Genomic DNA, 26,192 nt, shown 5'->3' on the forward strand with positions numbered 1-26,192 from the left:
GGCCTTCCAAGTCGCATCTCGGCTACCACATTATAAACATTGGACGCTTTTTCAGTGTATGGATACAGAAAAAGTGTAGCCTGTGGATAATCATCATAATCCATAAAGTTGTAATCTAGATCTTGTTAAGTACAAGACTGGTAATGTAACAGGGGATCCACTAAATCCTACCTCTGGCATTGTAGAGGAACAGATTCTCTGAAAGCAAGGTATTCCATCAAGATTCTCTACTTTTTTTGGATGAGCAGTGATTACTTGGTTGGAACCACAACAATTTCAGGCGACATACACACTACTAAAATTCTGGAGTTGTACAACTTTTTTGGTCTCCTAAGCTCTGAATAAGAGTGGCACTGTGTAGGAAGCTGGCTCTGTACATACTATACCAAAATGCGGTATAGTGTGCACAGAGTCCAGTGGAACCCCAAAGGTAGGCAGAGGTAAAAGTAGATAGACCCTTACTCTCTATTTTTTTGGTAGTGTGGTCGAGCAGTAAGGATTTATGAGAGGGTATTGTTAAGTATTTGTTGTACACACTCAATCAGCAAATGATGTCACACACTTTAAGACTGAACTCAGACTAATTTGATTTGTATAAAATTATTATTTAGGTGTATTTACAGTTAGATTACTTTTGGTTACTGTACAGATTACTTTCTGGATAACTTTTTCTACTCTGTGTGATACACAACGTTCCATACAAAGCCAACTCCACACAGAACATTTTGCTAGGAAAAAAAGTCCATGTATTCCGAAGGAGAGAAATTAAGTTAACGGTTAACAGGAAAGTACAAGTTTGTAGGAGTTGGTATTCTGGGGTTAGAACCACAGTTCCCCCACGGTCAAGGATGCATTCTCAAAACGCCCTCACCTGCACTAGTGCGGCCGGGTGCAGAGTGTTGAGGTACCACAACAAAAAGACCTAGTCCTATAGGCAATGTTTCTTCTAGACCAGTGAACACATCTGGATTGTCGGGGAAATCATTCCAGATACACTTCTAACTATAGAGATTGTTGCTGTGTCTCAGTCTATTGCCCTGATAAAAAAAATAGCCATACTCTGATTAATATATTACACAACAACACAGGACAAACATTCACTAGAGGGACGACAAAAAATTGTGAAATAGCTGGAAGTCACCTCACGGGCGCACCACCAATGGGACCCCTGGTTGGTACTCACCAGGATGGCCCTGTTCTCATCATTGGTGACAAACAGCTTAACGTAAACGTGTCCGACACCCAAAGAAACAGTGAATGGTGCAGTGTACATACAACTTATATGTGAACAGGACTGACAACATTCAACATATACCACGAAAAATACTGTGCATACAAGATACAAAAAACTTTTATTCGCACTTTTCTTGTTGCAAACAGTACACACATATACATAAAAAAGTGAGTAGCGAATACTACCTATCGACTCGCACTCTACTTACAGCCGACATGTTTCATTGCCTTGGTCTTTATCAGGCAATTTCTTCAGGCCAACCAATGTTAAACTGCCACTGCCAATGCCACTGTTTTTTTTATGCTGTAAATCAAGAGAGGAAACTGCGTTTCAGAGGCCATAATATATTGCCTACTGCTCACCCCCTGAGTATTATATGGTGATGGATAATAGTTACCTAGTTGGCCGGTCTGTCTTTCATACCTTGAAAGAGAAACCTCTTTCAAATATCAAACTACAACTCCCAAAAGGTGAGTATGTTCGTATCTCCCTTCAATCTTTAAATCTAGGGCAAAGGAGAAACGTCCCAGGGACAGCGGTTAAAAAGCGGTTAGTCTAATCTCACCACATTCCTCTTGTAGACCCCACCGTGTCTGGACAATTTGCCGCTTTTACCAGTGGAGAATACTCGGTCGGCGTCTTCTCAGCACCGGAACGCCGAGCGAGTGATTCTCCGTTCTATTTTAAATGAGTCGAGTATTCGCAGTGTGGATAAGCACTTAGGTAAGAAATAGTTTTTTCAAATATGAAAAAGGAAGGGATAAACTATTGTAAAAACTTCTGCCCGAATTAAGACAGGTCACGTGACTGGATCGACCAATCAGAGCAGACTAGCGTCGATGTCCGGGAAGTAAATAGAATGGAGAATCACTCGCTCGGCGTTCCGGTGCTGAGAAGACGCCGACCGAGTATTCTCCACTGGTAAAAGCGGCAAATTGTCCAGACACGGTGGGGTCTACAAGAGGAATGTGGTGAGATTAGACTAACCGCTTTTTAACCGCTGTCCCTGGGACGTTTCTCCTTTGCCCTAGATTTAACCGCATGCGTGCGGGCGGAATTCCGCTCGCACGCTGAGAATTTGTAAAGCGCATGTTACATGACGAGCTGGGCTCGTCATGAGCGTGCGAGGAGGCTACCTCATGACGAGCCCAGCTCGTCATGAGCATCGAAGGGGTTAAAGATTGAAGGGAGATACGAACATACTCACCTTTTGGGAGTTGTAGTTTGATATTTGAAAGAGGTTTCTCTTCCAAGGTATGAAAGACAGACCGGCCAACTAGGTAACTATTATCCATCACCATATAATACTCAGGGGGTGAGCAGTAGGCAATATATTATGGCCTCTGAAACGCAGTTTCCTCTCTTGATTTACAGCATAAAAAAAAAAACACAGTGGCATTGGCAGTAGCAGTTTAACATTGGTTGCCCTGAAGAAATTGCCTGATAAAGACCAAGGCAATGAAACATGTCGGCTGTAAGTAGAGTGCGAGTCAATAGGTAGTATTCGCTACTCACTTTTTTATGTATATGTGTGTACTGTTTGCAACAAGAAAAGTGCGAATAAAAGTTTTTTGTATCTTGTATGCACAGTATTTTTCATGGTATATGTTGAATGTTGTCAGTCCTGTTCACATATAAGTTGTATGTACACTGCACCATTCACTGTTTCTTTGGGTGTCGGACACGTTTACGTTAAGCTGTTTGTCACCAATGATGAGAACAGGGCCATCCTGGTGAGTACCAACCAGGGGTCCCATTGGTGGTGCGCCCGTGAGGTGACTTCCAGCTATTTCACAATTTTTTGTCGTCCCTCTAGTGAATGTTTGTCCTGTGTTGTTGTGTAATATATTAATCAGAGTATGGCTATTTTTTTATCAGGGCAATAGACTGAGACACAGCAACAATCTCTATAGTTAGAAGTGTATCTGGAATGATTTCCCCGACAATCCAGATGTGTTCACTGGTCTAGAAGAAACATTGCCTATAGGACTAGGTCTTTTTGTTGTGGTACTTGAATTGAGTGGAGGGCGACCTAGCCCTGTATTTCCCTCTTGACTCCCATTTTTTGGATGCAGAGTGTTGAGGCCCAATGTTATCCAATGGGGGATAGGGGGCCGTCGGTTGGTGGCTGCTCACGAGCAGGCCACAAGGTTGTGGCAGCAAAGCTACTGGTGTTAGGCTCAGGGCAAAGGGGGGGCGGAATCAGAGTTCGCACCCAAAGTACACCCACAGGGGCAGCTGGGTGCAGGGTGCTGTTTTGGCGTCAGGTGATCTGTTTTCGATGGGGATTCTCGGCTTTGTTTTTTTAGCTGCAGGCTTGGTCTAGGAAGACTTCCGGTAGGAACAAACAGCTGGGCAGGTAAAATGAAGTGCTGGGGACGTAGGTGCACCTCGGGTTCGATTCTTCAGGGCGCAGGGCAGCTAGATGCAGCGGTGTCTTAAGGTCGGATTTCACCTTACCAGGCTGCTTGAGGTTGGGGGGTGGGGTCTCCATGCAGAGGCTGCAGGCGACATCAGGGAGGAGTCACCTCACGGTGGACTCTGAAGCGCTGGAGGACCTCGCTGGGACCGGTGGGCTACTCGGGCCGTAGGCGTAGAGTGCAGCGGCAGTGCCAGGCATCGGGTTTCTTTGTTCTCAACAGGCTCAGAGTCTTTCTTGGCTATTTCTTTTGAACCGAGCTGCTGTTCACAGGAGATCCAGTCTTTATTGAAGGCAGTCAGTCCTCCCAGGGGTTCTGGAGGTCGCTGGCTGCAGGACAAGGCGACTTTTGGTGCAGGATCTCTGGATACTGCAGACAGGCCGGTAGGGCTGGGGCCAAGTCAGTTCTTCGCTGCAGTCTCATCTGCTGGGTGTCTTCTTTCGTCCTTCGTAGGTTGCAGGAATCAGTCTTCTTGGTTCAGGGCTGCCCCCTAAATATTGTATTTAGTGGTCGTTTTAGGGGTCTCTAGTTCAGTAGCTAATGGGCTACTGACCTTAGGGTGGCTACACCCTTTGTGTGCCCACTCCACGTGGTGGAGGGGGCACAATATCTAATCCTAATCAGAGAGTGGCAGTCATCTGAAAGATGGCAGGCAATGAAAAGTGGGCTTCACCTCGCCTCCCCCACATGAGGGCTGGGGGAGGTGGGCACACCTTCTGGGCTGTGCTAATTTTTCCCGCCTGTCTTTCCGCCGAAAAGGAGGAGAGACAGGAAGGGTGCCTGTTCCTGATACCAGGAGCGGCTGGGGGTCGCATTAAAAAGGTGGCAAGGCCTTTGAAGCTCCCCTGCCGCAGATGGCTTTTCCTGGCCTGGGGGAGGTGTGACTACCTACGCCCAGGAAAGGCTTTGTTTCTGGGCTCAGGGAATATCTCTAAGATGCCTTCTGAGTGTATTTTTAATTAAATCCAACACAGGTATCAGTGTGGGTTTAATGTACTGAGAAGTTCGATACCAAACTTCCCAGTTTTCAGTAAAGCCATTATGCTGCTGTGGGGTTCGTAATGACAAACTCCCAGCACCATATACTCTTAATGGCATTACTGTACTTACAATGTCTAGGAATTGGCCTAGACACTGTAGGTGTACAGGGTTAATGCACCTGTACCCTCACCACTGGTATAGGGCACCCAGCTAGAGGGGTGGCTGACTTATGCCAGGGCAGTGGGTTGCAGGCATGTCAACTCTTCACTTTGTTCTGCACTAAAACATGCAGCCTGCAATGGCAGTGTGTGTGTGGGTAACGGTACAGGACCTCTAAGGGTGGCACTATAAGTCCTGCAGCCCTTGGAGGTATTCCCTGGCCACAGTGCCCTTGGTACCGGTTACAAGGGACGGACATGTGACTAGAGCGGTGCCAATTGGGGGTGCAAGGTAGAGATTTGGGAAAGTACACATACCCTGGGAACCTGATTGGCAGGGACTTAGGGCACATCAAGTCAAAGTGCATCAGTAGTCTGGCAAAAAGTTGGGGGGGTTACTGCAACTGAAACCCAGCTTCCTACACATGGTATGTGACAAAACGATTAAGACCAACGTCAGTGAGCTGGTATGAAAAGGACATTGAGATGAAGCTGAAAATGATCCTCAGAACCATGTATACTACAAGTACACAGTTAATGTTCAACATACCCGACAGAGTTGAAATATACTAGCACCAATTGAGTTCATATGGGATTTTGACCTTTTTGATATAAAGTCAACTTTAATACTGTAGAGGAAATTGGCAATGTGGGATTCCGGAACCTTTGCGGATAAATTTTAGAAGGATAATACAAAGACATGTAGGTTTGAGTCCACACAAATTTGTCGGGTTCAATGATGGATCATGTTTGGACAGAACATGGTGTTAAGAAGGTTGGTGTCCTTATTCAATTCCACAGACTGGTCTCTGAATCGCTAGAGGATAATTTTGCTGAAGCGGAGGAGATAACACAAACCAAGTACCATGAATGCAAACATTGTGCTCGTGGACCACAGGAGTGGGTCATCAGATGGGACACCTAGAAGTCAACCTGCAATTTGTGTCATACAGTACAGAAATTAAAGGTGGTTAAGACGAAGAACTCTATCTTCACATATAAGAAAATCAGGGTGAGTTATGGCACATTGCTCAGCCATGGACAAGTAAAAATATTAAAATATCTGGGGCTGCCATTTAGTGAGCACATGTGCCTGGAATGCACTCTTAGAAGTAACAAGTAAGGGTACTTAAGTCACTGAGTGGTGGAAGAAAAGTTAATTCTTACTTTTGTACTACAACTGTTTGTCATTACAAATGGTGTACACTCCAACAGCCCTATGAGGATATACAGGGCTCCCGGTCAGGTTGTTGAGGAATTGTGGCAAAAGTGCTATGCAGTTTCCATGATAGTCATATGTTAGAGCTGCAACGTCTAGTCAGTACTTCACTCTGCTAAATGTTATTTGCTGACCAATTACATATACTCCAACTTAGGAATTTTAAATACACAAAAAATGTACACAACTAGGGCTCTGCTCAGGTTGTGTGAATAAAGGTTCACTCTAGACATAGATAGACTGTTTCACCTGAGGTATGCTCTATGAGGAAGAATCAGAAAAGACTCAGATACAAGTTATTGGCGAGCGAGCTTTAAAACAGCAGATTGCGAGTGGCTTTAAGAAGAAACATAGCAAAACTATGTCATTCATTCTATTGTAGCTCTATGAACCCAACCAATGACAGGTTTTAAAATGCAGGTATGGGAAATTGGACTCTCGCTTGCCAAAAATAAGCTCATTGTGGTGGTTTGTAACTGCAGGCAAAGTTGCACTGTTTTTAGTGAAGGCGATATCGCATTTACCATCTTCAGCTGTGCAAACGCATTCCTGTGTTGCAGCCTGCAAGGTGCTTTAAGGCAGGCAGTTTACTTCCATGCCCAACAAGTGCTTAGTTTTGAAAGCACTTCTGGGCACTGAATTGCTTACCTCGCCCTGAGTTAGGAAGTTGCCCATCATTGCTCCTTTCACTGCATTTTCCAGCACACAGTCAGAGAAGATGATGAGAGGGGACTTGCCCCCCAGCTCGAGCGTAATTGGTTTGATCCCATGAGCAGCCATCTCCATTATCTGGGAGAACAAAATGAAAAATTGTAAGAGCCAAATATAATACAGAAACATACATTTATTTGGATCAGTGTAATTGATATTTTTGTCCAATAACTACAGTCTCCTACAGATGAAGATAAACACACAATACAATACTGTTCTCGTAAAGCCTACCTGTGTTTTGACCAGTAAAAGTACAGCTTTCACTTTTAATGGGCCTTGCACATTTATCCCTACATCTAGGCTAAATGATCAGAAAAGGGGTAAGACCGACAACCAGGATACATTAACAACAATTCCACTGGGCTCAGTTGTCGGGGAAATATGGGATAGTGAGTTTTTATTAAGTTGGGCTAGCTGGAGTTGAGCACTCTTCATGCAATACGGATGAAGGGAGATGCAATCCGTAGCACACCAATCTGATTTACTGAGCATCAATATTAATATCCTTACTAAAACATCTGTAATATTGCAAAGGGGATTACTGGTCTATCCTATATTGTTCTGCATATGTTACGCCAGAGCTTATAAAGTAGCTCCTCTTGATGCAATAAGACGCACAGACATTCTCAAATTCATGTTATATCCCATTTAAATTCAATGAGGAGAATGCTGAAGGTTCTATTTCAAACACTGACAAACAGCTGAGTGTGCAATTTCTCTCTTAGGAAGTCCATTACAAATCCAGAATTTTACAAAACTAAATCTCCAACTCCAATGTTTTGCATGTGGCCACTATGCATTTGAAAGTTTTTCACAAACACTTTGCAAAGCTTTTGTGATTTCCTGACCACCATCAAAAGACATTCCAGAAGAGACTTCCATAAGATGGTCCCAGAGTCTTCACTTGTTTTACTGGTCACTACAACAACAGTTATGAATATGGAAGGCGGCTTAAACTTGTTTTGATAAGCCGACCATTATGATTTATAGTACTCTAATTTGTATGTGCTTATTTTCAATTGTGTCCTAACGTTGATATGACAGTGGGTAACTTAAAGAACCCTAGTAATGAAAAGCATCACACTTAATTCATCGAATTGTTTTTTTTTTTAGGGGGGGTATTTCACAGAGCTCATTTTGCAAGTTTTAAGAGGAGCAGTGGCTATGAATGTCTCTGCATCATGTATGCAAACAATAGATCCCTGCCCATACCTATGGTACACAGGGACTTTTCTGCCTTACAATGTAATTATTTATCATCAACTGAGATGCTAGTGCAATAATTTACTTAGTTCACAGAAATGCTGGAAAATGTTCTCAGATGACAGCATAGATGCATATTGCAGATCGTGTACTTTATTATTTTTAATAGAATATCAAACACTTCACATTTTTGTTGTTCTACTTAACCTGTGAGAACTATGTAAAAGAACCTCCCTCCCCATGCATGGCTCATTTAGTCAGCAGTGAACCACAATGTTGAAAATATCATTAACTATTCTTAACTCCAAATGTATTAATTTATACAGCCCTTACTACCCCCAACACGGCGTTGAAGCACTTTTCGGGGAGTAGCACACTACTCCGGAACCCAAAAAGGAATAGAATAGGGAAATATGTTCATTTGAGCGGTGGACGGGAGTCCGCTAGTTTGACTGAATAGGATAAAGTGTGGGGAGGGGGGGTAAATAGAAGAGGGGAAGAGTCTAAAAAGTGATATTTGGGAGATCATATTAGTAAGGTGAGGTTTGAGAGGAGTCCAAGGAGGGAAGAGTCAAGAAAGGGTTCTAAGGTAGATCATAGTAGTAGAATGAGGAATGGGATCAGTCAGCGAGTGGGGGTATCGGATATATTGAGTGGTATAGGATGAGAGTGCATTTGAGAGAGTTGAAGGTTTTTTTCTACAGTAGGAGTAAAGTAATAAATATATAGATACATAACTACATAGAAAGGGTATACATGTATAATAAAAATAATAAAGAGGAAATGTTGCATTGTGTAAAGTACCATAAGTGCATATATGATAGTAACTCAGAATTTCAAGTGTTGCTGTATGTAAAGCTAATTGGTGCATTTTATATATTTTTGTATTTATTTTTATATATTCCGATATTTCAATAGTGCAGCACTTGGATACGATTATTATGATTAAATGTACATATTGTGATAGATAAGAGACCCATAATCATCTAATCAAATACCATTTCTGTGAATTATGTAGTGATCTATATACACATGTTAAGTATAAAATATACATATTTTAACCATAAGTAAAATATACATTTATTAGGCAGACCGAAATACTATGTATATTGTTTTAGACCATAAGTAGTATAAATGTATTTGTACAAAGAAATGCACATATATACATAAAATCAAATTATACAGGATTAAATGTATCTAAATGTGGGTATCTTGTCAATACACACAGTCAAGGTATGAAGAAGGTATAAAGAATTGTAAATATATACTTACCATGACAATGTTGTGGAAATGAATATTGTAGAATCGATATTTTGGCAGGACAATGTTTTGTGCTCACTATTGCCACATAAAACTTTACTTTTCAAACCCATTGTCTGCCTGGTATTACTTTTGTGAAACAAGGGCCACTGAGACCACGACTGAATGGTTACTTTTTGAGACATCAAGGTCTGAACAATGTGCGTGTTTTGACAGTGAAGATACTAAATTACTCAAGACTTTCTAAATATGAGGTAATCCTCAAGTGGGCCACGTTTTACAGTGCTACGATCATGTTAACTATCTGAAAAGCTACTAATTTGATTGTGGCTTTGAGTGGACATTTCTGGTGCAGTTTAGACAGCCTCAGGACAACCTTTGGGTAACCAATTCCATCCGCAATACAGTCAGAATGAATAGATTAGCAAAACCTGAAGCAGCATTGTATTTGCCACAACTAGATATCGCTCTGGCTTTCCAGGCTAGGACTATCTGCGCAGGTCTCGTACAGGGAAAGTACCAAGTCAAGAATTACAAGTCTTTTACACATTTTAGTTGTAACAGTGTGTTCACACAAAAACTATAAAATAAAATTAAAAATAGTACTAGTTCTATCCTTTTTTCTTACTGCACGCTTGGACTATGTCCTGCACATAAATGTACATCAGATGTTTGGGCTTCTCCCCTTAAATAACAAATGGACTACTTTATATGGTTTCAAAACATATACCCCTCACACAGCATTTCATACTTCTGTGAGCTTGTAACTTCAGAGTCTGTTGCAGCAGAATTCAGAATAGATCTTCACGAAGGGCTAGTTACCTTACTTCCTGTAGGAACGCTCCCAGTGAACGAGACCTTGGCCACATCTGGGTGTTTACAAAGGAACTCGCCAGTAGAGGCTCCACCTTGAACCACATTGAAGAGTCCAGGGGGAACCCCAGCTTCAGCAAAAATCTCAGCCAGCAGCACAACAGAGAGTGGTGTGAAGGGAGAGGGTTTGAAAACCATTGCGTTTCCTGCAAAGACAAATAACAGAATATAAAGTACAGTAGCATTCAGAATCAGATTTCACCATCCAGTGGCTAGAAGTGTGCGAGGGAGACTCGTTAATAGGTTAGAGTAAATCTCCTCTTAGAAATGGTTGTAAATCCATGACCTACGTGAAAAAAGTAAGTTAATACTTCGAGCTGGAAATAACAGTTGATGCTGTAAATTATGTTTATGGTGTTGCATTAATCAACCTCAGATGTTTGAAATGCAGGAATTTAAACTCTCAACGAGTAACGCAGGTAGCTTTAGTCAGCTGGCACAAAAGTGTAGGTAGGGGGGGAACTGAACATCGTGACATCGGAAGACTGGTGCAGCTTTGATGCTCCGGCAAGAAGCGAAGTCTTGGCCTAGGGCAGCTGGCTGGATGTCACCATTGGACGAGCGGAGGACGGTGCATGGTGGGTCCAGGAAAACTCCCACGACAACAAGCATTGAAAATGCAATAGGTCTCGCCTATGATTAAGTTAAAGCCATTTGCTTTGCTAATGGTATTGTATAGCAAAGCAAATGGCTTTAACTTAATGAAAGGCGAGACCTATTGCATTTTTAAATGCTTGTTTGAGTTATAAGGGAAACATGGTTTCAGGTGGGAGTCACAAGTGCCTACTAGAGAACTAGTCCCACGCTGGAAATTAAAATTAATATCTTGCTGGTCAACTTCTCCTGCATCCAGATGAGGTACATAAAGTGTGTAGTTATCCCAGGTCGAGTTCTAGCACACAAGATGAACATGTCATTTGACACACAAAGCAGCATAACACACGTAACGCCAGACGAGACCTAAAAATGCGCCCAACACTAAGAAGCTTAGTCAGTGGTGTGCCACGATTTCTGTAAGTGCTTTATGGCAAGCACGTGGGTCTGCAAAGGGCATCGTGGGATACAACAGGACGGAGAATCCAGGGCCCTGATATATGCAAACAATGTCGACCCTCCGGGACTGATGTTGGGAGTCACAAATTCTCTCATCAAACCTTTACCCGCCGGTGTACATGTTCCCTACTTGAACTTTGTGGGCTTTCCATAGTGGATTTCACATCTGTATATCATTATGGCAATCACTGCTCCCGAGACCAGGCGCCAAGAAGTATCCGCGGAATTGACAGAACAGCTAGATGGCCACCTGCGTGGACTTTCATTCTTCACTCCAAGGCCAGTGGTTTGTAATGAACTTCTAAGGACATGTGCATTACTTCCTTTATCAAGACTCAAATAATTACCAAGTAGGGAGCCCCTGCTAGGTTCAAACATGCATGGGCGCCAACTTCTGTGGGGCAAAGGGGACAAGCCTCAGCAAAAATTTAGCTGGGGGCGAGGATTGTGAAAAAGCACCAGAGCCAGGATTTGGGGATATACCAGCAGTGAGGCTTTGTCCTCATCTAAAGCCAGACATATTCGGTTCCTGCTGCTGGTACACACCATGACCACAGGAGGGCTGGGGGTTGCAAGTGGTACTATGATACAGTGCCCCGACCCAATGGAGTGTAAATGTTTGCACGTCAGCACGGGGATATCATCTGCACGTGAAACGTAAATTTCGTGAATTCACCACATCACTAATATATATAGGACTGCTTTAGAGAATAAAAGCGGAAAATCGCGAACTAAAAATATTTTTTTGAACATTATAGAAGTTGCGAAGTGGCTCACTGCCATGTATGGCACCTTCAGCCAGTTGTGACATTTCTGGCACCGCACTGTTGCATTCCCTGAGAGTTTGTTAAACAGGTGTAAAAAGGAGTTGAAATTGCCAGTATGCCAAGTGCTGCCAGATTGGCCTCAAGGAGTCACGAATCATAGCATAAGATCACTTGAACGATAGGTTTTTTACATTTACAGCGGGGACTGGATGTTTTACTGGCAGCAAAAAAACTGGTCTCCAGAGTATCACGCCGCCAGTAAAGCCTCGAATCCCCGGTTGCACATCTACGGTCTCTTCGGTCTCTCCACATGTACGTTTTGGAATCCGTATCTATTCCAAAAGGCCCTCGTTATGGCGATTGCAGCGCTGCTAACGCCAGACGAGATCTAAAAAGGGTGCACCACATTTATGGATGGGTAAGTATGTGACAGATCAAGGGACGGGCATGGAAGACGCTAAGGAAGTTAAGGTAGGAGATGCAAGTACACAGGTGAACACAAATGTGAGGAAGGTGAAGGGTGCATCCCCAAGCCGCTGGGAACACCTTTGATAACAGTGACGAATGAAAGCATCTGGAAAGGGGAGCGCTTGGAAGTTAAGTTTCTGCAAAGAAAGAGTCCAACGAAGAATGAGCTGGTGATCCATGGGTGCAAGTAACTAAAGAAAATTGGAGGGTCGCTTTTCTTATCTACGCTAGCTTATACTGCGAAAAATATCTGGAGTGCTGTATTGTCCATTTCAAAATATGCAGGTCATGCACAGATCACATTTCGGGGGGGGATAGCCTGGGTTCGGTATGACAAGGAATTTATAGCCGGCTATCAGTAGGTGCAGAAGGAAAATGAGGGGAGCTCTATACAGATTTGTGGCTGCATACCATAGCACCTAGCAGGCCCGCCCCCACGACGTATACCGCCAGAGGCGTGCCTTTGACATACTGGATTTTTCAGGGATGTCGCACCCAAGCGTGGGGGGGTATCGCAGGTGTGAAAGGAGGGCAAGGAGTGTTTTGGAGCTTTAACTTGGAGTACCAAAGTCGAGAGTACCATACACCTGGAACATTAATGTCAGAAGAGACCAAGAACCTGGTTACCCACGGTGGAGTGCAGCAAACTCAATCACAGTTGGGGGCAAGAAAGTAGGCCTGGGACTGTCCCTTAAAGAGGTTTACAAGGGGGAAAAATGAAGCTCCCATCTCCGACACAGGGGGTTAGGGGCATACTCCAAATAAATTGGAAGCGGTGCAGTACTGATTGCAGGATTATGCCAGGAGAGATTACGTGGATTTGCTGTGTCAGGGTTTTGTATATGGTTTTAAAATGAGTTACAGTGGACCCTAAGAAACTAGGTGGGCAGAATACTTGCTTAAAAAGGCAGACGAGTTAGCAGTTTTACACTGCCTTTACAGTCTGCAGAGGCAAACTGGGAGCCATGTTTACCTGGTCATGGCAGCACTACTAGAGCTGCAGGGACACCAAGTTAAAGGCCCTAGGTACCCCGGATACCATAGATCAGGGAGTTAAGAGTATGTTAACATATGCCAACTGGGCATAAGTCAATCAACCATGTACCTTTTTAAGGGTCATAGCACATACAAAGAGTCCTGATTAGCAGGGCTCAGGACATTTCAGGCCTATTACACAAGTCCCTTGTTAAAATGAGGGCAAAAAGTTGGTTGAAACCAGCAAAAACGTGTTGCCTTACACCAACCCTCCTCCTACCCTTTCAATGAGAATGAGAGGGACTATGCCAAGCACTCTGGTTCGCCACCTTGGATTGCACCTGGAGGAGAGTAGGGTCTGCTTTCCTATGGTCACCCCACTTTTTGCTTCACTGGTTTTCGACTTTAATTTGGCTGTGGGCCTGCTAATCAGACCCACAGCCCTGCTGTTCTCTCTAAATTCATACCATGTACTTTAGGTACATCACCAATTGGGAAAATGGGTCAATCTTGTGAGTCCCTGTACAGTATAGCATAGGTACCCAGGGCATAGGTGCACCCAAGGCCTACCAGGGGCTGTAGCATATCTTATGCCACCCCTGGCTGGCCATCCAAACTGACACAACTGGCTGATCACTCAGCTGGGGCAAGGTAGTGTAATCACCCCTTGCTTAGGTATAGTATTCCTATACCTACCATTATATATAGACACATATGCACCTCTAAGTCACTCATATGGCAGGCCTTACAATCCTGAAGGCAGAGTGCTTGGTTTTATGTGAGATGGTGCTCTAGCATGAGCTGAGCCTGTCTGCAGCTTTCGGAACCATGTCCTTATAGCTGTTCTATGATATAGCCATACCATATACTCTTAAGTGCATTATAATCCTCGCGGTTAAATGCTAACTTTGGTTTGGCTTTATCAAAACAGGTTGTGTAAGGTGTCATAAGTTTTGGAATACTACCCCCTCGCCAGTTCTGGCGACGGGGGTAGCATTTCACCCTTCTAGAGGGAGAAGCCATGTTGTTCCTACTAATCCCGGTGAAAGTTAAAAAGAGCCTCAGCATCACAAAATGGATGCTGCTGCCACAGACACAAGTCTGACCTCCTGCTGCTGGGAGTCCATCCAGCGAGGGAGGCTTGGACAATAGGTTTCCTGTCTTGGGAGGTGCTAGCACCACCCCAGACAGGCCATAGTGTATTGGGGCAGGGAGGGCTGAATGAAATGAGACACTGCCTGGGGCACACAAGGTGTCCCATGCATAGTCCGGTTCAAACCAGCATTGGGGCACTCCAGCCCCAGCTCTGGCGCGAAACTGGACAAAGGGAAAGGGGTGTAACCACACCCTTCCCTGGTCCCACCCATGGGAGGGACCTAGCAGGTAATCCAGCCCACCAGATTAGTATATAGGTAGGAGCTGAGCCTAGAGACTTTAGATTTATCCTGAACTGAAACTTGAAACGAAACTCTGGACCTTCGACGTTCTACTTGAAGACAGAAAACTTAAGAATCTCCCTTGTGGTCAAGGAGTGACCACCCTGTGCAAACAGGTACCATCCAGCGATCAGCGGTTTACTTCGTCGACGCTCCTCCCAGAGCCCGAGCACAGAGTCCGACGAGAGCCAGACTTCTCAGACCCCGATCCACAGTCCCTGCACAGCGGAGACCCGTGGAGGCGACGAGAGACGTGGGACCGGTCATCTTGAAAAGCCTGCTCCTTGCTACTTGTGCAGCTTCTGAGGCATCCTCGAAGTTGTGCATTGGGGATTGAAAAGCCCCAGCCCCGAGCATCATCTGCACCGAAGATCAGCCCTCCACGAGTTCTGCGTTGGGCCCTTCTGCATTTTTCTGCTCGACGCGTCTGTCCGGTCGCTTGCCCGTTGACTAGTGGCCTCTGTGACGACGAACTTTTGAATCTACACCACCTGCCTGGTTGCTCCAGGTGGACCCCTGCTTCCCTCAAAGGAGAAACCCCATAGACCTTGCTGGTCTATCCCAAAGCGAATATTCGATTCCTGCGTGGGTTGCATTTGCCAAGGCCTGTTGACTCCAATCCGGAAGCCGACGCCGCCAACAGCGAGATCCTTCGTGGGACAGTCCGTATCCATCTCCTGGTAGTCGTCGACGCCTCCTGGTCCACGTGGCTGCAGAGTCAAGCTTCACGACATCACCGGCTTCCTTCCTGGTCACTGGCTAGGGACCCAGACTCTGTCCCCTCTACTTTCAGGTACTCTTCATCCTCGATCCGCCCTTGGATCCACCCGGACACTTCCCTCCTGGACGCCTGCAGCATCTTTCTGCAAGGCTCCATAGGAATCAGCGACGAAACCCGACAGACTTTGACACCTATGCACCCGCTTCCTGTGGGTGAGGTAACGCGAGTACTTCGGTGCTCCTGTGGGTATTGACTATCATAGTGTCCTAGTTTTCAGTAGCTTTCTCCTAGTCCATCCGGAAGTGTCCTAAAAGAACTAGTTTCCAATTCTTTCGTTCCCATTCTAACTCTATGGTAACTCGCATGTGTGTAAAGACACTGCACACGCATCCCGTGGGTCTCCTGCTCCCTAACTCTCGTTAGTACAGCGTAGCCCCAGCGATTCCCTAGGCCGATCCTTTGTCCGTGACGTGGGTCTTATACCACTATTTTAGTATATGGTTTTACGTGCTCCTAGGGCTCTACTGTATTTTGTGCAACTTATTGTATGATAATTGAGTATCTTGTTATGTGCTTCTGCCTCTGACCTCATAAAGAGTTTAGAGGGTTGTGTTAGTAATAAATACATATATATTTTTATATTTAACCTGTGTGGTGTCCTTTTACTTGGTATTAAAGGGGTTACATATGGTAAAACAGCTGGGTTTACATGCCCTCCTGAGTTTAGCCTAAGACTGTTTTGTCCATGCTACCACTAGGATAGCTGGTCTATAAGGTTGACTTTACAACCATCACCATAAGGGTTGTTTGGACTGATACAGGGTGCCCACTAGAATAGTGGACATATCAGGCCAACTTCTCACAGCACCCGATTAGGTCTTGTTCTTATACATTTCACCCATATGGGTTTCAGTGATGGTTTTGGGTCATTTCAGTTTGTTATTATGGGGTTTGACCTAGTGGAGTTGGGGCACCAGAGGGGGTGGGCTGGCTATGGGTTAATTATTGGTGCGTTCCCTGAATCATGTGGCACTGCATGCATAGGTATGGATGGCAGATTGAAAGATTAGCATCCTTGCCAAGAAACCAGAAGGTAACAGAAACATCACTCACTTAATGTACATTTCCTTATGCAAGGAAACCATGAGACAACTATGCTCAATTATCTGACATGGTATTTCAGAGGGCTCAACAACCCACATAAGTTCAGCAAAGTGGTAGCATTCGTAGATTGATACCATGTTAATATCACCCTCCTACAAGAGATTCATCTCACAATTAGTACATGGGCTGTACTTGGCATTAAATTATCCTTCTCTGCCTATGCCAGAGGCGTAAATATCCTAGTGATGAAAGGCTTACGATTCCAACGATATCAACATGATATCCTATGCAGATGACACCCAGCAGACCCCACCACCACCAAGACCAACTTCCACAACTGCATGAGGAACGTCGCAGCTTGGATGAAGGACAACTGTCTGAAGCTCAAAACAGACAAAACCGAAGTACTGATCTTTGGCAACCACATCTCTCTCTGCAACGACAACTGGTGGCCTGCTGAACTCTGACCCATACACACACTAAAAGGCCACGCCCGCAACCTCTGCATCATCCTAGAAAGCAAACTAACCGAGAAACGACAGATCAACAGTCTCCTCTGCATGCTCCAAAGAATCTTCAAATGGCTCCCCATAAGCATCAGCTGGTGGCTAGGGCTTGTGACTGGGTTTCTGTCTGGACTATGGCAACACACTGTACACAGGAACCACCACCGAATTAATGAGATGGATCCAGATGATACAGAATGCAGCAACCAGATTGATCCTCAATCTACCCAAACTGACCCACCTCACCCAACATCAGAGGAACCTCCAGTGGCTCCCCGTCCAGAAAAGAAGCCAATTCTAACAACTGACACACTCCTACAAATCCCTCCACAACCAAGGACCAGCATACATGAACCACTGCCTGAACTTCCACCAACCATCCAGAAACCTCAGCTGCACCTCCCTGGCACAGACACAGCGCATCTGCCAGAGCAGGAGCCGCTCTTTTCCCACTTCGCCTACAAGTCCTGGAACGTCAACCCTCTCTACCTTCGAACATCGCCCACGCTGACCAACTTCAGGAAGTGACCAAAACCTTTTTTTTTTTTTACTAAGCCCAGCAACCCAGCACCTGGATACCCTCACAGGTTATAAGCCACGCTCTACAAGTACTGATTGATTGATTGATTCCATGCACAAAGATCACTGGTCAGATGTGCGCTTCTGTGGAGGCAGATTAGGACCAACTCGCATCACTATAGTGAACTTATTTGGCCTGAACGCGGAGTACCCAGAGTTTTATACAAATCCCTAGGGAGTAATTCGGTCAACTAAACCAGAGTACCTCATCTGGGGTGGGGATTTTAATTGTACATTACAAAGCCACTGTTAGCATTGGGGGTCTCTAGTTGGCACAGGTAGGTACTTGTGACAAATAGGGACCCTCTCCTCCAGTCAGAGTAAGGGGGATTACACTCTGAAAATAACCCCTGCTCACCCCCTTGGTAGCTTGGCATGAGCAGCAAGGCTTTATTTCAGATGCGTTGCAAGTTAAGCATTTGTGACCACATACAGTAACCCAGTGACAACACTATAAATGGACACCACACAAGGTTTTATATAAAAAATAAGTATATTTTATATAGAGTTACCACAAGACCAATAAACTACATAAATAATCCACAGTACTATTAGATTTCAAGAGTTCTTGTAAAAAGGCTTAAATCAAGGTTCTGTGCAAGTCGGTAGCCTGGTCCGGCTACAGCGTTGTTGAAAATAACAAGAGTCCAGAAAATTCAGCGGGCCGCGTCGGTACGGGCCCACTCAAATGTCGACAGACTCAGTCACAGTACCTTTTACTTGAGGCGTGCGAGCCGGTTCCGGTGTTTGTCGCGGTGCACAAAGAAAGGGTTGCAGGATGCGGTGTCCCTCGATGCGGTGCAGGCAGCGGCCCGTTGACCGAGTCGGTGGATCCAAGGCTTGCGTTGCAGGGTGAGACGGTGCTTCGATGCGGTGCTTGCAGTGCGGCGACAGAGCCGGAGTTTGGGAGCTGGCGTCGATCAGTCCGGACATCGGTGCAGTGCGTCGCGAAGCGTGCGAGGCGGTGCCCAACTCCGGTGCGGTCACAGAGTCAACAGCCGGGACCTCTTCGTTCAGACCAGTACGTGTCAGTGTAGCGAGGTGTTGCACGTCGCAGTGCCCACCAGTCGCAGTGCAGGCTACAGCTCGGTGACTGCATCAGGACGGAGTCGGTGAGCACAGAGCTTGCGTTTTTCGAGGCGGACGTTGCTTGATGCAGTGCCTACAGGACACCGGGCCGGTCGTGAGAGTCAGTCACAGCTCCCTGCCTCTGTAGCCACTGAAACAGCGTTTCGCAGCAGCAATTCACAAAGGCTGGTGAAGTCCACTGGTCCTGGGACTTCGGTCAGGGGGCAAGCTCTCTTCCAAGCCCTTGGAGATCTTTTGCACAAGTTGAAAGAAAAGTCCACAATGTTCTTTCTCCTCTCTTTGGCAGTCAGGCAACGACTGCAGGTCAATCCCCCAAGCAGCACTTCAGCTTGGGAATAGTCTCTCCTCAGTTTCTTCAGGTTCCTTCTCCTCAGCAGAGGTTTCGTCTTGTAAGGCCCGAAGTGATCTAATTTCTTGGGATCAGGGTTCCAATATTTATACCCCAAAATTCTTTCTTCTCCGAGAGGAGAGGGGCCTGTGCCCAGTCAAAACCAGTTCTGAAGCACTCTGTTTACCAGACTTCTCCTTTCCTTTCACGTGGCAGGAACATCAGAAGCACTGCAGGAGGTTGAGCCAGCATTTTGGAAGGCAAGTACAGCCCTGGAGCACTTTGTTGACAGTCTTCCTTCTCTTCTTTCAGTGTGCAGGGCAGAGACATCAGACGCACCACAGGGTTCGGAGCCATCACTGTCGGGGGCGGGCACAGTCCTATTCAGGTCCCAGGTGCAACTCCTCCCTCCCATCTAGATGCAGATCTCCCTATTCACCACTGGGCTGACTCATTCTGTCTCCTGGAATCCCCCAGCCCTGTCACTAAACTCTAGACAAAGGAATACACAACCTCGCAGAGGCAGGCTTGAAAGGTTAGGCAAGCAAATACCTACTTTCTTAAAGTGGTATTTGCAAACACAGAATGTTAAAACCCACTTTATTAAAAGATGTATTTTATCATTCTGAGTCCAGGCATACTAAACTCGAATTTCTACCATGTTCTCTGAGTCGGTTAGGGTTATAAACATGTAATAATCTAACAGCCCATTCTGGCCTATGGAGAACAGGTAGCCTTGCAATAGTGAAAAACGAAAATGGCTGTAATTCACTATGAGGACATGCCACACACATCAGGGCTTGTCCAACCGTATACTTACAATGCACCTTGCCCTTGGGCCTACCATAGGGGTGTCTGATATGAAGAAAAGGGAAGGTTCAGGGACTGGCAAGGGGGTGCACTTGCCCAGTCAGCATGACAGTACCAGACTACACGCAGGCTCTGCAATAGCAGACCATGGACACGTTTTACAAGGCCGCTTCTGTGGGTGGCACAACCAGTGCTGCAAGCCCACTAGCAGAATTTGGAATTACACGCCCTGGGCACACTCAGTGCACTGTACTAGGGTCAGACAAGTAAACCAAACATCCAATCACGGCACCACTAATCAATACATCAATTTACAGTGGCAAGCACTCACACTGTGGCACCGGACATCATTGGCAGTGCCCAAAGCATCTAACACCAGCAAAAACACGAGGCAACAGCAAAAATGGAAGGGAGACCCGTGCCAAGTCTAACAGTCACATGGACAGATCCTTTGCCACATCAAACGATAGGTCTAAATAATCCCTTTAAGTGTATTGAATGAACATACGCTGCAAGACACGATCATATATGAACCCCTCAAAGTGTGCACTTTCTACTCAGCTGTCACAATATGTGGTCCAGATTGAACTAATAGCTAGTGTCACCAGATACAAGGAGTGGACACATGAAATTTAGTACCTAGCCCGCAAATTTTGGGTCACTCCAGTTATGCTTCAGCTTCAACTACCCGAGGAGCTACAGGAATTCAACAAGGAAATCCTAATGGGAAATCACTTTAGTGTTGAGTTGCAGGCTGGGATATAAAAGTACTTTTTGCCTAATCCTGGTACATTTGACCCACTACTCTGTGTGGGAGGCTTTCAAGGTAACCAAGCTAGGAATCTGTATTGGAAAACAATGGGGTGGCCACAGGACCTCAAAAGCTTAGAACAGGACCTAAAATAACTGAGAAGACTGGCTGGGGGGGAGGAGGGGGTGGGCATGGTGTGGTAATGTAAAGGTAAATGTCATGGTACTTATAGAGCGCACTGTCACCAGACGGTCACCTTGCGGTGTCGCCTATTCGGCTTCCTGGCACTGATACTCATACCGCTGTGGAACCCCTCCTGGCTTTCCCTGTGAAGTGTCCACTCCTGGGCACCCCCAGGGTGAAGCCAGGCATCGTTAGCGCTGTTGGGACCGGTGTGGAGGCTAAGCAAGCTATTGCCCAGAGTTGCAGCGTGGGGCCCGTGATTAGAATAGGCACCGAGGCGAGAATTAACAGGTCCGAGGAAATTGAGCCCGAGACCCCGCCGAGGCGGGAATCGAAACTCTGCATCAGGGTCTGCCGCTCTAACCATTGAGCCACACTCCTCCACTAATGGAACACATACATAACAAAACTACAGAATATGCTGAAATAGCAGGAAGAGAAATATAGTTTGGTAAATACACAAGGGCTCGAGCATATGGCGAGGGCAAGAAGCCTGGTAATGCTAGTGAATGCTCCTGGGCAGGAAACAATAGTATAGGAATAGAGCACGCTTCTGTATGTCGCTTTCAGGCACGGATCAGATCATAGGCATACTCTAAAAATGTTTTTTTGAATTCTATAACTGGAAGAACAAGTTACTTACCTTCGGTAACGCTTTTTCTGGTAGATACTATATCTGCCTGTGGATTCCTCACCTTGTGAATATCCCCTTGCGTCAGCAACATTCGGAAATTCTTTTGTAGCCTCGCGCCGACGTGGACTAGGACGTCATAGAGACACGACCTCGCTCGCGACTCCGCTGACGTCACCAACGCCTACAATAGGCCCACGCCGGCGTGATGACATCAGTTCCGCCCTTTTTTCCGTGCCATCGAGGCACACGGACGGACCAATGACAGTAGATATATACATAGTATACACAGTACACAATAGTCAAGGCAAAACACACAGTGTAAAGCAAATGCAGGAAAGCAGTTGAAACATTTCCTTGACAACAAAATAATTGCATTACAGTAACTCTGGCATAGAAGAGCGGACAACGGGGAGGCGGGTGGGTCAGTGAGGAATCCACAGGCAGATATAGTATCTACCAGAAAAAGCGTTACCGAAGGTAAGTAACTTATTCTTCTGATAGATACATCTGCCGTGTGGATTCCTCACCTTGTGAATAGAGTCCCACAGCAGTCCCCACTCCCGGAGGAGGGTGTCCACTCTTCTAAACCAGGAAATCCTGAAGGACAGAGCGTGCAAAGTGACCATCCCTCCTCACCTCGGAATCCAAGCAGTAATGCTTCGCAAAAGTGTGGAGAGAAGACCAAGTTGCCGCTCTACAAATATCCTCTACAGGCACACCTCTAGCCAATGCAGAGGTCGAAGACTTAGCCCTTGTAGAATGAGCCCTTATACCCTCTGGTGGTTCCTTACCGGCCAAAGAGTAGCAGATCTTTATGCAGAGGACGATCCATCTTGACAAGGTTCTTTTATGGACAGCTCTTCCTTTCTTGCAGCCAGCAAACCCAATGAAGAGCTGGTCTTCCACACAAAAGTCCTTGGATCTGTCCAAGTAAAAGGACACCGCCCTCTTAGGGTCCAGACGGTGCAGTCTCTCTTCCTCCTTAGAAGGGTGAGGGGGAGGATAGAAGGTAGGTAAGGTAATGGACTGCCCCAGATGGAAGGGAGTTACCACCTTAGGCAGAAAAGCAGCCCTGGTCCGGAGAACCATTCGATCAGCATGAATGGTCAAGAAAGGGGGCTTATGACTAAGAGCTTGAAGCTCACTTACCCTCCTTGCCGAGGTTATTGCAACGAGGAAGACTGTTTTAAAGGTTAAAAGCCTCATGGGACATTTGTGAAGAGGCTCAAAAGGAGCACCCATCAAGTAGGTCAATACAAGATTTAAGTCCCACTGAGGCACAATAAAAGGAGAAGGAGGGAACTTATTTATGAGGCCCTTCAAAAATCTTAACACCACAGGAGACTTAAAAAGAGATGGCTGGTCAGGCAAGCAGAGAAAAGCCGACAGCGCAGAAAGATAACCCTTCACTGTGGCAACAGCAAGCCCCTGTTGCGCCAGAGAAAGGGCAAACTGGAGAACATCAGACAAATGGGCTCTCACAGGGTCAATAGACTTTTCCCCACACCACGTGACAAATTTCGACCATCTATAAGAATAAATGGACTTAGTGGAGTCACACCTGGCTGACAAGATGACATCCACAACGTCAGGCGGAAGGGAAAAGGAATTCAGGTTGCCCCGTTCAATCTCCAGGCATGAAGGTGCAATGTCTGGAGGTGGGGGTGTAGAACCTGCCCCTCCATCTGAGAGAGGAGCTCTGCCCTGAGAGGGAGACGGAGCGGCGGGTGAGAGGAGAGGTGGAGAAGATCTGTGTACCACACCCTTCTTGGCCAATCCGGGGCGACCAATATGACTTGGGCCCGGTCCTGGCGAATCTTCCTCAGAACCCGAGGAATCAAGGGTATGGGGGGGAAACGCGTAAAGGAGTTGATTTCCCCAACTCAACTGAAACGCGTCCCCCAAAGCTCCTTGCATCGGAAACTGGAGACTGCAGAACGACAGGCAGTGAGCATTCTCGTGAGTGGCGAACAGATCCACCCGAGGAGTTCCCCACATCTGAAAGATGTCGCGAACCACCTCCGGGTGAAGCCTCCACTCGTGGTCGGCAGAGAACTGCCGACTGAGACTGTCTGCACGAACGTTCAACACTCCGGCCAGATGATTTGCCATCAGACAAATCCGATGGTTCTGAACCCAGGACCAGAGACGCAGAGCCTCTTTGCAGAGACACTGCGACCCCACTCCTCCCTGCTTGTTGACGTACCACATCGCGGTCGTGTTGTCCGTCAGTACCTGAACTGACTGACCGCGAAGGGAAGGGAGGAAGGCCTTGAGCGCCAAACGTATCACCCGCAATTCTAGAAGGTTGATGTGAAGCAACCTTTCCTCTGGAGACCAAAGCCCTTTGACCTCCAGATCCCCCAGATGAGCACCCCACCCTAGAGTGGATGCATCCGTTATCACTGTGGCCACCGATGGAGGCAGCTGGAAAGGCTTTCCTTGAGAAAGATTGCCTTCCACACTCCACCAAGACAGATCCGCTGCAGTTCTCTGGAGATCTTCACTGACTCCCTGAGATCCCCGTTGTGCTGATACCACTGCCTGCGGAGGTACCACTGGAGTGCCCTCATGTGCCAGCGTGCATGGTTGACCAACAGAATGCAAGAAGCCATCAGACCGAGCAGACGAAGGACCTTCAGGACTGGAACGACCGCTCCATTGTAAAATAAAGGAATCATCTCCTGTATGTCGCGAATCCTTTGAGGGGAAGGGAATGCACGACATACAGTAGTGTCCAGTACCGCACCTATGAACAGGTTGCGCTGGGAGGGCACCAGGTGAGACTTGGGTACATTTATTGAAAAACCCAACCTGTACAACAACTGGGTTGTCTCCTGCAGATGCTGGAGCACTCTCTCTGACGAGACTGCTTTGATCAGCCAGTCGTCCAGATACGGGAATACAGGTATCCCCGACCTTCTGAGATGTGCTGCCACCACCGCCATCACCTTGGTGAAGACTCGAGGCGCAGTAGTAAGTCCAAACGGAAGGACCGCAAACTGGTAGTGCTGCGATCCCACCGTAAAACGGAGATACCTCCTGTGCGACTTTAGGATCGGAATATGAAAATACGCATCCTGCAAGTCGAGTGACACCATCCAGTCTTCTTCCAGCAGAGCCTGAAGAACCTGAGCCAGGGTGAGCATCTTGAATTTCTCCTGTTTCAGATAAAAATTCAAGATCCTGAGATCCAGGATTGGACGAAGTCTGCCATCCTTCTTGGGAATCAGGAAATACCGGGAGTAGCATCCCTGACCCCTTTCCTGCTCTGGGACCACCTCTATCGCACCTTTTCTCAATAGAGTTTGGACTTCCTCCTGGAGGAGTAACAGATGTTCCTCTGAGCAATACCCCTGGCAAGGAGGGTAATTGGGAGGGAATTCCCGAAACGGAAGGGCATACCCAGTTTCTACGAGATTGAGAACCCAAAGATCTGATGTAACCGATTCCCAATCCCGTAGAAAGTGGGTAAGCCGACCCCCCACTGGGCCTACATGATCCTGAATGGAGGATCTAGGGCTGCTTCTCCGTGGCTGGGGGGTTGGAGGAAGCGGAGGAGGAGGAGGCTTGACGCCCTCGAGGACGTGCCCTCTGTTTTCCCCTGTCTGACCTATACAAGGTATTCTGCTGCTGCTGTTGTTGTTGCTGCTGCCCTTGTCTATAAGAACGAAAGGACGAGCGGCCAAATCCTCTAAATTTCCTGACCGTAGAGCCTCTGACCTGAAGGCCAAGAGATCTAGCAGTCGCCCTGCTGTCCTTGAATCTCTCCAAGGCCGTATCTGCCTTTCTTCCAAAGAGCCCCTCACCATCGAAAGGCAAATCCAACAAAGCCGACTGCACATCAGCCGAAAAATCAGACGACTTCAACCAGGCTGAGCGCCTCGTGGCAACCGCCGTGCCCATGATCCTTGCCACAGAATCCGTAGTATCAAGCCCACTTTGGATGACCTGACGGGCTGCCGCTTGAGAATCAGACAAAGCTTCCTCAAAGTCTTTTCTGCTATCCTCAGGGACCTTAGGGATTAATGAGCGCATAGAGTCCATAAGAGCATGAATATATCTGCCCATAAGGAAAGTGGCATTAGAAGACTTCAACGCCATACTAGCCGAAGAGAAAGTCTTTTTTGCAATTTGGTCCTGTCTCTTGGCCTCTTTGTCGCCAGGCTCCTGTGGAAAAGCACCCACTGATTTTTTAGAACAAGCGGCCTGAATAACCAAACTCTCAGGAGAGGGATGTGAAGATAAAAAAGCAGGATCCTCAGGAGCCACTCTATACCTCCTAGCCACACTTTTTGAAACTGCAGGAGCAGAAAAGGGTTTTTTCCATACCTCCATAATGGGATCTTTCAAAGCATCATTAAACGGTAGTATCGGCTCTACTGCCGAGCTTGGAGAATGGAGAACCTCAGTCAATAAATTCGACTTAAATTCGACAGTAGGCAATGTCAAACCCAAAAGTCCTGCCGCCTTCTTCATGACAACATGATATGGTTGCACATCCCTGGAGGGTGCATCAGGTCCTGAAGGCAAAGACCATTCCGGAGAAAATTCGAGACCACTCGCCTCTGCTAGGTCCTCAAAACAACTCCCATCCAGTTCGCCCTCCTCCACTTCAGAAGAAGATTCATCAACCCTCTGCTCATCAAGAAGACGTTGAGCTTCTCTCCTAGATCTCATTTTGACTCGAAGTGCAGTCGAATCCAACGTCTAATTCGATGGCGTCGGA

The 26,192-nt window shown here is 46.4% G+C and overlaps 1 protein-coding gene across 4 annotated transcripts in view; it reads right to left on the reverse strand.

The window, feature by feature from the left end:
* Nucleotides 1–26,192, reverse strand: part of ALDH9A1 (aldehyde dehydrogenase 9 family member A1) — a 262,831-nt gene that overhangs the window by 67,193 nt on the left and 169,446 nt on the right. For all 4 annotated transcript variants that reach the window (XM_078641404.1, XM_078641401.1, XM_078641392.1 and 1 more), the window contains 2 exons: nt 10,009–10,205; nt 6,661–6,801 (listed from right to left, as the gene is read on the reverse strand). In XM_078641404.1, the coding sequence (XP_078497530.1) occupies nt 6,661–6,801; nt 10,009–10,205 (338 nt within the window). The remainder of the gene's footprint in view (nt 1–6,660; nt 6,802–10,008; nt 10,206–26,192) is intronic.

This window comes from Lissotriton helveticus, chromosome 1_1, assembly GCF_964261635.1.
Source record: "Lissotriton helveticus chromosome 1_1, aLisHel1.1, whole genome shotgun sequence".
NCBI classification, from domain to species: domain Eukaryota; kingdom Metazoa; phylum Chordata; class Amphibia; order Caudata; family Salamandridae; genus Lissotriton; species Lissotriton helveticus.